Below are 16,131 nucleotides of genomic sequence, written 5' to 3' on the forward strand. Positions count from 1 at the left end.
TAAGGAGATGTAATGAGGAAAAGGTATTTTAAATGGAAAGCTCGAGTACTGTTCTTGTACACTCAAAATTCTTTGACATTTTGGGTAGATTTTTGACATCTCCCCGAGAGGGATCTAAGGGGGCTCTATGGGGGAAAAACATGGACACTCTTAAAAAATTATTTGATATGAGGAATACCTCAATGGGTAAGGGACAAGAGAAGATATATTGGGAAATGAAGGTGATGTAAAAACCAAAAAGGTATTAATCATTTCTTTAATGTAAAGGCATGGACAAGAATTGTATGTGATGAGATGGCATGGATGGATTGAAGTCTGTACTAGTGGAGGGTGTACCTATACCTTTGAGACCTTGGATCTATTGAAATATAAAAACAAGAACCAAACCTTGGTTCAGGGAAGTCTTGTCATCTTTACCTCTTCTTCTACTCACCCTTTTCCTTATCTCTCTAATTTAGCTTTCTTCCCCCTAAAATAATCTATACTATTGAGTGATGGAGAAGCATCTGACTATACCCCAACTTTTAGGTAGCATTTGACTCTACTTACTGAGTAACAGGACCTAGCTTGCTGCTTCTGGTTGAATCCCAGACTTCTGTGTTTCCCATTTTCTCCTTTTCCTCCCAAACTCCCTAACATATACCCATTGAAAAAGAGCTAGAAGGGACTTCAGAGTCCATCTGAACCAACCCTTCATTTTGTAGATAAGGAAACTGAGACCCAAAGAGGATAAGTGACTTGAGCAAAGATGCAAATTCAGGTCCTGTGATGCCAAGCTTTGCACTCTCCATTGCTCTAAGTTGTCTCTCTTTCTTTGGACTAGCAAAAGGTATTGAGTATCCTTAGGTTCCCTGGCTGAGAAGAGAATCTCCTCTGGTGGTGAAATATCATGGATGTATTTATAATAGTCGAATTGACTTAGTGCCTCAAAGTTGTCAGCTTCCACTCCTCAATTTCATTTACGCCTCATATGCGATCCATTGCCAAATCTTGTTGTTTTAACTCTGAAACATTTCTCAAATATGTCCCCTTCTCTCTACTTACACTGCCATCCCCTAGCTCAGGATCTCATCACCTCTTGTTGTGACTATTCTTTTTTATTATTATTAAGTTTTAGTTATTATATTCTGAACTTAAGAAATGTGACAGGCATTTCCATGGCATAGTGGAAAGAAGGAAGGTGATTGTGAGGCTGCAGATCTATTATGTACAGCTTGCTGTTCCTTTTGAGTATGTAATAAAGTTATCATGTAACTTAAAAAAAAAAGAAGTAGGGGGTGGCTAGGTGGCGCAGTGGATAAAGCACCGGCCCTGGATTCAGGAGTACCTGAGTTCAAATCCAGCCTCAGACACTTGACATTTACTAGCGGTGTGACCCTGGGCAAGTCACTTAACCCCTATTGCCCCGCAAAAAAAATAAAGAAAGAAATAGGGAGGCAGCTAGGTGGCACAGTGTGTAAAGCACCAGCCTTGGATTCAGGAGGACCTGAGTTCAAATTTGACCTCAGACACTTGACACTTACTAGCTGTGTGACCCTGGGCAAGTCACTTAACCCTCATTGCCCTGCAAAAAAAAATTATGGATTATGGCCAATTCTGGGACCAAGGATCCTCAGGGCTGGGAGATCAGTTGGATGATTGAGATTTAGTAAGTTTAAGTGGTGAGATAGGTGTTCAGTATTTTTTTTTTAAATCTGCCATCCTATTTACTTATGAGGAAACCAGGTTTCCTCACATTCATCTTCTGAATATTTGCACCTCTGCATGCCTAATAGTACTAAAATAACCTGGGACATCTATGATGGTACCCAGTAATTTTAATTACTGGACCTCAGAGTTTTAGGACACACCCAAAGTGTTTGGGCCAATGGCTTTAGTTGTCGTGTTAGCTGAATATGCCTTCTGGATTCAGATTGTAAACTTCCTGTCCTAGGTCTTACCAGTGTTCTCATCAAGTTAAGCTACAGATCCCCCATCAATCATAAGTCAGCAAATACTTAATGAATGCCTAGAAGGTGTTCAGCACTGTGCCAAATATTAAGGCATTCAAAGCGCCTACTATGTGCCAAGCATAGTGCTAGGCACTTGAGATACAAAGACAGAGTGAAAGAAGCTTCTAATCTCTTCAAAAGATGCCACCTTTGTTTGAAATGACTTTTAAACTCTTATTTAGGGATAGCCTTTCAGATCTTTTGGCACATTCTTTTGAATATCAGAATTATGTCATATCTTTTGCTTTTCCAAGATGAATTTGACTTTTGGCAACAGCCAAAACTATATTCAGAGCCAAATCTGATGAATGGAATAGCTAATCATATTGAGTAATACAAGTTTTGAGTTTTAAAAAATGAGGTGTGACTAAAATACATTGGTATTTTATACATTGTTTGCATTTTGGTTACAGAGGACAGATGATGAAACACACTCCTTTTGGTAGAGAAGAGACATCTATAGGTGCCAAGTGTTGCATATGCTGTCAGATGGAGATGCTACAATGGTTTGTTTTTCTTAGTTATTGGTGAAAGTTATATGATGGTAGAGGAAAGGTTATTAGGGAATGACCAAGTATAAAAAAAATATCAATAAAACATTTTGAAATGATTACCCCCCAAATGAGATCTGGCACAGAAGTGATGAGACTGCTTTTTCTTATGTGGTTTATAAATGGATTCTGAAAGAAAGTTCCAAAGAGGCATTTCAAAGATATACTATGTAATGACGGCCTCATTGGAATCCATATATCAACTTCCATGATGACATATTTGAAGAGGATAATTCTTATTATCCTCTAATAAGATAGGTGGTGCAGTAGATAGAGTTCCAGGCCTGGAGTCAGGAAGATTCATCTCCCTGAGTTCAAATCTGCCCTCAGACACTTACTAGCTATGTGACCTCAGACAAGTCATTTAACCCCGTTTGCCTCAGTTTCCTCATCAGTCAAATGAGTCGGAGAAGGAAATGGCAAACCATACCAGTATCTCTGCCAAAAAAACCCCAACCAAATGGGGTCACAAAGAGTCAGACACAACTGAAAACCAAATGAATATCAACAAATTCTTATTTGGATGTAAACTTTCACACCCTGGGACGCTGTTTGAAAAACTAGTCATTGCCATATAGTTATAGTTTGTTCAGTACCACTTTTAATTTAAGAGTTAAATTCCATGGAATAGACTATAAATTTTGTAAACATTGAGAGAAGGAAAAGGGCAATGAAGATAGGATGGTTAGTGAAGGAAATTGGACTGGGAGAATGGACAGTCCATTAAGATACACAAAGGGAAAAGGAGTGTATTTTAGGCAAAGAGGAAAGCTTCAGCAAAGACAAAGAAAAGAAGTAATAATGAGCCTAGTTTATTCATCATATGGTGGATAGTGATGTTATTACAATCATGGTGGAGGAGCAGTTTGACCAATGAAAACGAGAAGTTACAAGTTGTGGTCAATAGTCCTAACAAAAGCCTTAGTTCCTCTCCCACACCTTCAATGTTGAATGCATTTGCTATTTGTTCTCTCTATCTCTTCTCTCTAAAGGCAGCTTCTCTGTCTTTAGGTTTAGGATAAAACCAGGGCTAGTCCAAGCCTCTGTGTTGGTGTTTCTTAATTGGGTCTTATGCTAGGGGCCTTGAGTTGATTGTGTTGGAAGGAGAGAGTTTAAAAAAAAAAGCCAGGTGAAGCTTCTTGGTGATAAGATATTGAAGATTTGAGGAGCCTTCCCACCTGGCTAACTTTTCCTGTGTATTTTTGTGTTCCTCTGGGTTGTAGGTGTCTCTGAGAAAGTATTTTTCATCAGGCAATGCTGATAGTTACGTGAGATCTTAGGCATATACAAAAGTATATACAAAAAGAGCTGTACAATAATGAATCTTGTGTTCCAAGGGAGCTCTTGGGTATGCAAAGAAGCTTGGAGAAGAAATTTCATACACACACACACACACACACACACACACACACACACACACACATAGTATCTTAGAATATTCTAATTCAAGTCAATTAAAGAAGCATTTGTTAAATAATGTGAGTGAGATTTTCCCCATCCCTTAGATATGTGATTTAATGATGGTAATAATCAATTTATAGACTACAAACTGTGATTTAACATGTTTAGGTATTCTTTTTTTTTTGCTTGTTTGTTTTTTTTTTGGGGGGGGGCAATGAGGGTTAAGTGACTTGCCCAGGGTCACACAGCTAGTAAGTGTCAAGTGTCTGAGGCTGGATTTGAACTCAGTACCTCCTGAATCCAGAGCCAGTGCTTTATCTACTGTGCCACCTAGCTGCCCTCTTAGGTATTCTTTAGCGTCTTAAGCAAATTATAATGGAGTAAGTAAGACAGATATTGATAGGGCTAATACAAATGCTATATTCTAAACTGTTCTGGAAACCACATAACTGATATCCATTAACCCAATTCCAATTGTGGTTAGGTATCTACCAATCAGCTTAAAGGTCAAATACCAAAAATAGTAATTTCTGAGCTGAAAGGGACCAATCAGAGTTAAAGAAAAGTTGGAACATTAGTATGGTAGACAGCTAGACAGTCAGACATTGGCAATCAACTTAGTGGAATGCCATCAGATTGTCATCATTTAGGGCGACAAAATGAAATCCAACGGCTTAGCCAATTCGATGATGAAAGACGGATGGTTTCTTTCTCTCTACTTCATACTTATCGGACATGTAACACTTGGATTGTGTTAATATTGTGGGAGGAGCTTGTTGTGTATAAATACCCTTAGATCCTGAGGCTTGGGGTCTTTGGGTCCTAGACCTGAGACCAGCTTTATTTTGAGACAGGATCCCTCTTTCAATAAACCTATTTTCTTTGGCTTGGAGACTTTGGTTTTTCTTCATCTGATCCTGCAATTTAGAAATTTTTGCAATAATACCTACTGTTTTCAAGGTACTATGCTATAATTAGTGTTGACACAGACTCTTAAGAGTTTGAAGGAGAAGCTAAGTGGCATCATAAAGATGGTACTAGGTTTGGAAACAGGAAGATTTGAATTCACATCTGGACTTAGACATTTCCTAGCCTCATCTGTAAAATGGGGATAATATTAGCACCTACCTTCCAGAGTTACTGTGAGGGTCAAATGAGATAACAATTGCCAAGTGCTTAGCACCATTTCTGTCACAGCCATATATATGTTAGCTACTACTATTATTGAAAAGACCTTGATGGGCCATGTAGGTCATTACTGACCAAGAATCCTCTCTCATAGCATCAACAAAAAAGTAGTCATCCATCCACCACTCACTGACCTCCAGAGGGGAAGAATCTTCTATTCTATCTCACTTTGCAACAGTTCTAATCATAAGGAAATTTCTCCTCCTCCCATTAATCTCAAATCTACCTCAATTCAAACTTCTACCTATTGTCCTCAGTTCTGTTTCCACTGCCTCAAATTTAAATCTAGACAGGAGACCTAAAATATACTTTTTTGAAGGAAGCCTACACAAAGCTTCTTCAAGGATATTCCCTAAGCTGTCTCCTGCAAATAGAAAAAAATCGCTTGAATGTCAGGATTGTTTACCCAGAGACAATAGTTTGGGGCTTTGATGCCAAGTATAAGCATTTATTGTCTGAAGGAGTCTCTTGAGAAGGGAGGCCTAGATAGCTTAAATTGCCTCAATTTGGGGGAAAAACCAGGCATGAGAGATAGAGTAAAAAAAAAAATCCAATTTGGAAACAGAAGCCTTGGGCACCAAGGCCTCTTACCAGCTGTGTGGCCCTGGGCAAGTTTTCAGACTTTTTCTGCTTGGTTACATAGGGCAGAATTAATACCAAATGGCTATACAGATATCACAGAGGTCAATTCCAGCTCAGTAGAAGGGAAATTTCCCTAACTATTAGAGGTGTCTAAACAAAGGAATGGACTGCCTTGAGTAGAGTTTACTGGAGATCTTTTAGAAGAGGAAGCATTAGAGACAGGATTCAAGATTTAGGAAGGGGTTGAATTAGATTTACCCCGATATCTCTTTCAACTCATCTGTGATTTTAAGACAATTCAAGTAGATAATAAGGGGAAGTCATTGATAATTTTTGAGAATGCCCTTTTGGTTGTTATTAGAGTTAGGAAGCATATACACAGGGTTAATGGATAATGAAAAAATTAAGATCTTTATTGTAGAAGTTTAGTGGTGAAAGAAAATGCAGAATTAGTATAATAGCAAGAAGCAAAGTATTGTGTCAAGTAATGATGTTTTTTAATTGGGGTGGGGGGATGGAGTCTCTCCCTGCTTAAAGGAGACATTATAGATGGGGAAACATAAAGGATGCTGGGGTGGGGGAGGGGGCAAGTAGAACACAACCACTCTAAGTGGGGAAGGGACATTATCTAGAGGCCAAGCAGAAGGCTAGTTTTGAAGAGGAGGATATGCACTTTCCTCTGAATCCAGAGAGAAGAGTGAGGGTGTAGATGTAGTGACAGAGATAAGGATACAGGTAAAGACTGGAGCTCTTACTGGATGGCCCCAGGCTTTTTAGTGAAATAGGAGACAAGGTCATATGTTGAGAGATGGAGTGGGGCCTGGGGCTTATGAGGTAAGAAGTTCTCCAAACAGCCCAGCATCCTCCCAAGGTCCTGAGATTGCAGAAGAATCCTAAATCAAGACCTACCAGAGCAATGCTATGCTTTGGAAAGATAGGAGTCTGGGGGTCCTTTAAGTGGCAGCTCTGTGGTCTCTTATGTCACCGTCTCAGGAAGGAGCAGCCTTTGTCTTCTATTGGTGGTGCCCACAGAAGAAAAGAATTTAAAAATATCAAAGCTAGAAGAGATCTTTTTTTTTTTTTTTTTTTTTTTTTTTTTTTTAGTGAGGCAATTGGGGTTAAGTGACTTGCCCAGGGTCACACAGCTAGTAAGTATTAAGTGTCTGAGGCCGGATTTGAACTCAGGTACTCCTGACTCCAGGGCCGGTGCTCTATCCACTGCGCCACCTAGCTGCCCCTAGAAGAGATCTTAAAAGTCATCTAGTAGCTCAATTAGAGGCAGCTTAATAGTGCAGTAGATAGAGTGCTGGGCCTGGAGTCAGGAAGACCTGAGTTCAAATTTGGCTTCAGACACTATCTCCGTAATCCTGGGTAAATCACTTAAACTATGTGCCTCCATCTCCTCAATTATAATGTGAGTATAGGAACACCTGCCTCCTAGGATTGTTGTAAAGATTAAATGAGAAAATATTTGTCCCCTGGCACACAGTAGGCACTTAATAAATCCTCTTGTATATGTGTATGTATATGTATGTATATGTCTATGTGTATGTCTATGTGTACTGTGTGTATATGTGTGAGCATGCATGTACACATATACATGTGTGTACATCAATGTGTATAGACATAGACAATCTAAACATACATATAAATAAACATATGCATATGTCTTGCATACACACGCCTACATGCATACATATATACACATGCATGTGTGTGTAGAAATACATAGGGAAAACAAGGGCATAAAGGTAAAATGACTTGTCCAGGACCATACAAGTATTTCATGGTATCTGCAACCCAAATCTTGGTCTTCTGACTCCATACCCTGTGTCTTTTCCTCCATACTTTTACTAACATGTTAAAGCAGATGGCCAGAGTGGTTTTCAAAGAGCAGTGGCAGTGATAACCACCCAAGCCTACCTCAGACCAGAAATATCAAGCACTCACATTACTATGTAGCCTTAAGGTTTACAAAGTGCTTCCCTTACAACAATCCTGTGAGGCATGTGGCTCGAGTATGATAATCGCCGTCTTGCGAAGGGAAGACCCTGAGGTTCAGAGAGGTAATTGATTTGCTTATGGTAGCATAGCTATTACATACTAGTTAATTAATAAAAAACTTTTTTTTTGGTGAGGCAATTGGGGTTAAGTGACTTGCCTAGGGTCACACAGCTAATAAGTGTCAAGTGGCTGAGGCCGGATTTGAACTCAGGTCCTCCTGAATCCAGGGCCGGTGCTTTATCCACTGCGCCACCTAGCTGCCCCTAGTTAATTAAATATTAATGTAGCCTATATATAACTGGATATCTATAATACTTACATATGTTTATAGAGCTATAGATATCTATAGATTAGAGAGATAGAGAAATAGAAATATGATGTAAATATAGACAGAGAGATAAACATATAGGGATACGATAGATATAGAGAGACAGAACTATAGATGTATGGATAGAGAGCTAGAGCTATAGAGATATGATAAAGATGTGGAGAGAAATCTAGATAGACATCTAGAGATATGATAAAGATATACACAGGTAGACAGAGAGAAATAGACATAGAGGTAGGATAGATGTCAATATTGATATAGCTATCACTGGATCTGTGATTTCATTAGGGTAGGGAGTTCTCCATGAAGAACTTCTGCCAGTGCAGATCTGAACCATCTCTGTATTTTATAGTCTTAGGGAAATAACCAGAAGTCACTGAGAGAGTAAGTGACTTGCCCAGGGTCACACAGCCAGTACATGCAGATATAGGATTCCACCCCAGCCCCTTATGACAGCTTCTTAACCATTACACTACACTGTCTCTTTAAGCACACTATCTATAAATGGGAGTTGTTATTATCAACCAACAATACTAAGTACCTGCTATGATTCAGATACTGTGCTGGGTGGTGGTGTTTGTCCTTCGTTTTCAAAGAGGACCTTGATAACATCAGGAGGTGATGTCATGACTTGCACTGAATTGAATTTAAGTGAGGGAGAGCTGTACAAGGTCACCAACCTCACTCTCTCCTCCAGAGCCATCTGGGTCCAAAGGCATGACATATATCAGGAAAACTGGAGATGGTCCTGGATGTTTAAGGCAATTGGGGTTAAGTGAACTGCCCCGGGTCACACAGCTAGTAAGTGTCTGAAGTGAGATTTGAACTTCAGGTCCTTCTGACTTTAGGGCTAGTACTCTATCCATTGCACCACCTAGCTGCCCCACTGGGCATACAAATACAGTCCCTGTCCTCAAGGAATTCATATTCTATATTATCTTGGATGCTAATTTTAAGTCCCTGGCTTATGACTATCACTTCATTTATTTCTGAGTCATTTTCCAACATCTGTCACTCCAAGAGAAAAGGTAATGATAACATTAGCCTAGGTGAAGTGTAATTAAGAAGATAAATATGCTATTAATCCCACATTTAAATATAAACTCTTTTAAAAGTATCCAACACTTTGTATTGTATGTGATTCTCTTCTCATCTAACAGTAGGGCTAGCTCACAGTATTTCACAAAGCTTATCTAAGTGTATGCAGGTTTTCTGAGTCACAGAACAATGGAACCCATAGTGTTAAGTGTGGGCTCTCAAAATATACCCTTAGGGTGATACACAGGCATTTCAGAACAAGTGGTGCCCCTCAAAAGTAGATGAAGTTCTTTCTGTAAAGCCTTCTCATAGGAGACAAAGACCTTAGAGATACAGTGTTTTGCCCAAATCTTCTGAGATCCAAGTTCAGTGCTAGGTCCCCTATATCCTACTGGGATGACTTTTAAAAAATATATATTATGTTCCCCACTATGTTCACAGACATTGAGAGAGCTAGAGTTTGCTTAGCTCTCCAGGGAGGTTATATTATTACCTGTTTGGCAGCAAAAAGCTTGCCCTGGTACTTATTAATCACAGTATAACCACCTGGCACCTGACGATCTTCATACCAGGCAACAGGTATCAGGAAATCTCGGGGGTTAGCCAGCCCATTGGCACCTGAAATGGAAAGACACAAATAGTCTTGTCAGTTACTTCTTCTTTTTTTTTTTTGTGGGGCAATAGGGGTTAAGTGACTTGCCCAGGGTCACACATCTAGTAAGTGTCAAGGGTCTGAGGCTGGATTTGAACTCAGGTACTCCTGAATCCAGGGCCGGTGCTTTATCCACTGCGCCATCTAGCTGCCCCTTGTCAGTTACTTCTTAAATTCATTCTAGAAGGTTCCATGAGTAGACAGAATATTTAAAAAATATTTTTTTCTTTTTTAATATTTTATTATTGTGTATGTATATATATTTGTTTTGGGTTTTTGGTGAGTCAATTGGTGTTAAGTGACTTGCCCAGGGTCACACAGCTAGTGTTAAGTGTCTGAGGCCATATTTGAACTCAGGTCCTACTGAATCCAGGGCCGGTGCTCCATCTACTGTGCCACCTAGCTGCCCCTATATTATATATTTTTTAAAAAATAGACTTTATTGATATTTTCTGCTTTTTACTTTACCATACTATACAACTTATCCTTCCTTTTTCCCCTACCCATGAACCATCCCATATGACAATTAGTATTTTTTTCCAAAGAGAAAAAAAAGGTTATCACCACTGATCAATATATTGAAGAAATCCTAAAACATGCATAATGTATATCAGCTGTGGACCTCCCCATAAAGCCAGCCCCCTACAAAGGGGTGGGTTAGGAGTATTTGAGTCTCACTTGATCTTTACAATTTTGCTACATTTACTTTTTTTGTTTGTTTGTTTTTTGGGGGGGCAGGGCAATGGGGGTTAAGTGACTTGCCCAGGGTCACACAGCTAATAAGTGTCAAATGTCTGAGGTCAGATTTGAAATCAGGTCCTCCTGAATCTAGGGCTGGTCCTTTATCTACTGTGCCACGTAGCTGCCCAGCTACATTTACTTTTGATTTTTTGCTGTGTTGTTATTCTCTCCATTTATATGGTTATAATTACTGTGTATATTGTATTCTTGTCTCTGCTTGCTTCACTCTGCATCAATTCATATAGATTTTCCCATGCTTCTCTGTATTCATCATTCATATAATTTCTTATAGCACAATAGTATTCCATTTCATGTACCACAATTTATTTAGTTATTTCCCAATTGATGGGCATCTACTTTGTTTCCAGTTTTTAGCTATCACAAAAAGTGTTGCTATAAATATTTTGGAGAATATGGGGATTTTTTTCTTCTCGATTTATTTTTCTTGGGTATGAGCCTAGTAATGGAATCTCTGGTTCAAAGGGTATATAGACTTGTTATGCAAAATTCCAAATTGATTTCTAAAATGGTTTTATCATTCCATAGCTCCACTAACAACATGTGCCAATCTTCCCACAACCTTTCCAACATTGACTATTGCCATTTTGGGGTCATTTTTGCCAATTTTCAGGGTGTGTAATAAAACCTCAGGGTCATTTTTATTTCCATTTCTCTTGTTATTTGTGATTTGGAGCATTTTTTCATGTGGCTGTGAATACTTTGCTGTCCTTCTTTTGAGGACTGTTTGTTCATATCCTTTGACCATTTATCTACTGGGAAATGGGTATTAGTTATATATATTTATAAATTGTTTATATATCTTGGATACCAAAATCTTATCAGAGAAATCTGATACAAAGATTTTTCCCCCATTCAACCGCTTCCCTTCTTATCCTAAAAGCATTAATGCTGCTGTGCAGAAGCTTGCAGTTTTGAGTAATCAAAGTTATCTTTCATCTTTGGTAATAGCCTCTATCTCTCGTTTGATTAAGAGTATATCTCTTACCCATAGCTATGAGAGGTATCTGATCTGTTTTTTTTCTTCTAATTTTTTGTATAAAATGACCTGTAATACTAAGGTTTTGTATCCATTTAAAATGTTGGTCTAAGCCTAATTTCTGTCAGCTTGCTTTCCTTGTGGAACAGACATATGTATTTTCTTTTGCTGTCCCATTTAGAAGAAGCCACAAATCTTTTAACTCTAGTTTCTCCCGAAATGTATTCAGTTCCATATTTTCCCCTTTTATTTTTTTTGTTAGACTTATGCAAAACTGCTAGAGGTATATTGAAGTTTCCTGTTACTACTGAGTTACTTAATGTCTTCCTGAAGCTCAGATGATGTTTCCTTTATGAATCTGGATGTTAAAGCATTTGAAGCATGAAAGTTTATCACTGATATTGATTTGTTTTCTGTGGTTCCATTCAGCATATTATAGTTTCCTTGTTTATCCTCTTTTATTTTTTGAATGTTTGTTTTTGCTTTGTCTAATAGAATGATAGCAACTCCTGTGTTTTTGGCTTCACCTGATGCAGAGTAAATTCCGTGCCCCCCCCCCGCCCCGCCCTCCAATCCCACAGTTTCATTTTATGTATGTCTATTTTTTAAATATATTTTTATAAGCAACAGATTGAATGGTTTTGTTTTCTTCTCCAATCTTTTTCTTTTTTATTTTATTGGACAGTTTAATCCATTTGTATTTATAAGAGTTAGGTTTATATTTCTTCTGTCTATAAATCTTTTTTTCAAGTTAGTATTTTTTCCTTCCTGCTGTAAACACAGTACTATGTTCATTCAACTACTTAACATTTTTTTAAAGGTGGCCCTATTTCCATTGGATCTTTTCCCATCCCCTCTTCTCCTCATTTGTAACCCTTTCCCTTTTGGGTTTTCTTTATTAGTTTCTCTGCTGCTTTTATCTTGTAAGGAGCTAAAATTCTAGCTAGTCTGTCTAAAATATCTAATGAGTGGTCGCCAATAAATTATGAGCTTTAGCAAGAGTTAGACTCTTAAGCATTTATTAAGGAGAATAAGAATTTGGTGAAGAGAGAAAGAGGCCTAGATGCCTACATCTATCTCAGGAAGCCCGCATTTCTGCTCTACTCTCCACGAGAGTCCTGACAAAAGAGAGCGAGAAAGCAAGCCTCACCCCTTCTTCCTCTCACAAGCCTCTTGTGAAATTGGGAACATCCCATCCACACATGCACACATAGCTCCAAGCTAATTGGCTGGTAGCTTTGATAGACAGTACCCACAAGCAAACATCACTTCCTGACGCCAAGGGAAAGTCACATGGCTTGCCCTCAGACGCCTTCTCCTCATGGCGGAGCTTTCCTACAGTAACTCTCCAGCAGGTGGCATCATTCCAGTCGTTACAGTCAGGTTATATATTTCTTCCCCTACTTTTTTCCTTTCAGTGAAGTAAATCTCCCTTCCCTTCTTCATGTTTTTTCATAAAAGGGTTTTTCTCCCTCTTTTCATTATTCACCTTCTCTTTCTGTTTACTCTAGACCCTTCATCTCTGATTCATGACCCCTATAATCATCTGGTCTTTCTTTTTTCTCTGTTTCCTTCATACAGTCAAAGCCTCCAAGGTAACCTTTCTAGCTCTGCTCTCTAGGAACTTGCTGCTACCTAGTAGAGCTTCCCCCATGAATTCCCTTTTACTATAGTGTCTCACTCTCAGAACAATGTCAATATTGGAGGTGTGAGAGAGGACACTGCCTTATGGTGGGACCCCTCCCTTCCCCCCACCCAATATATGTAAATGTGTGTATATGTGTGTACACAGACACAGACACACAATCAAACACCCTCTCTTGTTGACTTTTTTTTTCTCTACATTTGCCTGGAAATCTCCTCCATGCATCCATGCTCTCCCATTCCTCCAGTTTCCAGTTGCCCCCAAGGGTTCCAACTTCCCCCACCTTCCAGGACAAGTAGATTTTCAGGCAGTGACAAATAGACTTTCAGACAGCAAATCCCCCAGGCCTCATCCACTGCAAGGCCATCTCCTTTCACTCAGTACCATTCATCTATAGAACCTCCTCCCATATCCAAAGTAAGCCATCTTTCTTTCCTCCCTTTTCAATCTTTCTCCCTCTTCACCAATTCCCCTGTAGGCTTTTCTCTTTCTGAGACCACAAGGTCACTTTTCCCTCCTTACTAGCCTTTGATTAAACTCCAGTGCATCACTAACTCCTTTCTATCCCTGTGTTCCCCTCTCCTCTTTTCATGCACCCTCCCATGTCATAATGTAGTCCCACAAAAGAAGCATTAGCTCGTAGTCAAGGTGTCACCAGTTTCCGTCAATAACTTTCCCTTTGTCTCCTTACTGTTACCTGTACCATATTTCTGCCTTTACTCCTGTCTCCCTGTGTACATTTAGAAAGAAGTTTCTTCCAGGTCTTTCTGTTGTCCCTCTAATGCTGTTGCTGTCTGCATTAATTCAGTGCTCCTGAAACTCTGTGGCCTAGGGTATTTGAGAAGCAAATAATCTCTTCAGTTCTAAAAATGTTCAGTTCACTTCTAAAATTGTTTCAAACTTTCCTCCATTATTGAAAGTTCATCTTTTGTCCTGTACATTGAAGCTCACATTTGCACATTTAATCTCAGAGATAGGCCACCCTGGGATGCATCTTGAGCTCTAAAGCTCCTCAGAACACATTATTCCATTCCTTCATTCTCTTTCTAGTAGGTGTAGAATAAATAGTCTTTAGTCATTCAAATGTCCTTTCTTTTGTATTTGTAGGTTTTTCTCCTGATGGCTTGTAGAACTTCATGTTTCTGAATTGAATTGTTAAATTTAACCACTAGTGCCTTTGAGTTTACCACTCTTTCTTTCTTTCTTTCTTTCTTTCTTTCTTTCTTTCTTTCTTTCTTTCTTTCTTTCTTTCTTCCTTCCTTCCTTCCTTCCTTCCTTCCTTCCTTCCTTCCTTCCTTCCTTCCTCCTTCCTTCCTTCCTTCCTTCCTTTTCTTCTAGAGGTGATCTGTGAAGTCTTTCTATTAGAATTTCATTTTTTTCATATTCACAAGTTCTGAGCAGTTCTCCTCTATTACTTCCTTCATTATGGTGTTAGGGTTTTTTGTCCTATTATGTTGTTCTGGGAGACTTATGATCCATGGGCTTGTCTCTATGCATCATATCCTTAAGATCTACATGTTTTGTTTTGTTTTTGTTTTTTGCGGGGCAATGAGGGTTAAGTGACTTGCCCAGGGTCACACAGCTAGTGCCAAGTGTCTGAGGCTAGATTTGAACTCAGGTCCTCCTGAATCGAAGGCCAGTGCTTTATCCACTGTGCCACCTAGCTGCCCCCAAGATCTCCATGTTTTGCTTGCATAGTGTGGATATTTTATTTTCTTACCTGTTCTTTTTTTTTTTGTGGGCAATGAGGGTTAAGTGACTTGCCCAGGGTCACACAGCTAGTAAGTGTCAAATACCTGAGGCCGGATTTGAACATGGGTCCTCCTGAATCCAGGACCAGTGCATTATCCACTGTGCCATCTAGCTGCCCCAGGGTATTTTCTTTTAATGTTGTTTTTTACTTCTCATCTTCAGGGTTGTTCTTTACCTCTATTTGTCCCTGCATTCCCAATATATTGCTCTCTCCCCTGTTTCTTTGCTGAAGTTTACCATTGCAGACTCAAATTTTTCTCTTCTGTTCATTATTTCTGCTCTCATAATTCTAATGTCTCTTTAACACCATTCAGGAACAGCATGTTGTGGTTCCTTGTTCTCAAATTCCAAAGAGTTCTCAATCTCATCAAGTGTTGGATCATTTTCCTTTATTTTGCAGTATTTATTCATAGATACCTGAACTCATCTACTAGATCTGAAGGTCATACTTCCTGTTGTTACTGTTTTTTCCTACTGATCTATCCAGTTTTCCTATTATTCTCATTACCCCATTGAATGATAGATATTTAGAGATGTAAAGTAAGTCTTTACCAATAGGTCCTAGGTCAGGCAACTCAAAGTGGACTCCATAGACTTCTAGGATGTAGCCCCTAGTCTCTTCAAATATATCCACGCTGAACCTCATTCCTCTCTGGAAAAAGAAGCAGAAATTGGGGTTCCTCATAGAAATCATACCTGCAGTGAAAAAAAGGCCTCATACCAACCCCCAAATGCAAAGACCACATTTATCCAAGAGGCCCTCAGTTTAGATGAGCCAGATAATAGAACTGAACTTACAATCACATTTATGTCTCCAGACAATCTTAAGATTAGAGGATTGGGGCTAAGTACCTCAAATATAGCTCACCCCTCAATAACTAGCCAAGCCCCAGGGCTCTACCTAGCCCTTCATTGAGACTATTAGGCAGCCCCAGGGGCTCACTATCTGCCCTGCTATACAGGGCATCATTTCCACTGCAGCCCCTGCTTTCTTTCCCATTCCTTGCTCAGAGACTGATAATCAAACAAGTATCACCATGGCTACTGCAAAAGCATTTGACAATCTACTTTCCTATGGCTTTGCTCAGAATATCTGTGATTCTGAGTCTTAGGTCACCTTGGCCAAAGCTCCTTTCCCTGTCCAACATTCACTGGTGCCTCATACCCATTAATGTCAGCCCCATCTCTCCAGTGAACCTATCCAACTCCATCCTAACCTTCCATTGTGCCCTCTGGAACCCCTATTCTATTGTTAATGATT

At 39.3% G+C, this 16,131-nt stretch overlaps 1 protein-coding gene across 1 annotated transcript in view; it reads right to left on the bottom strand.

The window, feature by feature from the left end:
- HGD (homogentisate 1,2-dioxygenase) overlaps positions 1 to 16,131 on the bottom strand; it is an 83,517-nt gene that overhangs the window by 17,398 nt on the left and 49,988 nt on the right. The window contains exons 9-10 of the mRNA XM_043991082.1: positions 15,423 to 15,522; positions 9,577 to 9,701 (exon numbers count right to left, since the gene is read on the bottom strand). Of these exons, the coding sequence (XP_043847017.1) occupies positions 9,577 to 9,701; positions 15,423 to 15,522 (225 nt within the window). The remainder of the gene's footprint in view (positions 1 to 9,576; positions 9,702 to 15,422; positions 15,523 to 16,131) is intronic.

Source organism: Dromiciops gliroides, chromosome 3 (genome assembly GCF_019393635.1).
Source record: "Dromiciops gliroides isolate mDroGli1 chromosome 3, mDroGli1.pri, whole genome shotgun sequence".
In the NCBI taxonomy this organism is placed as follows: domain Eukaryota; kingdom Metazoa; phylum Chordata; class Mammalia; order Microbiotheria; family Microbiotheriidae; genus Dromiciops; species Dromiciops gliroides.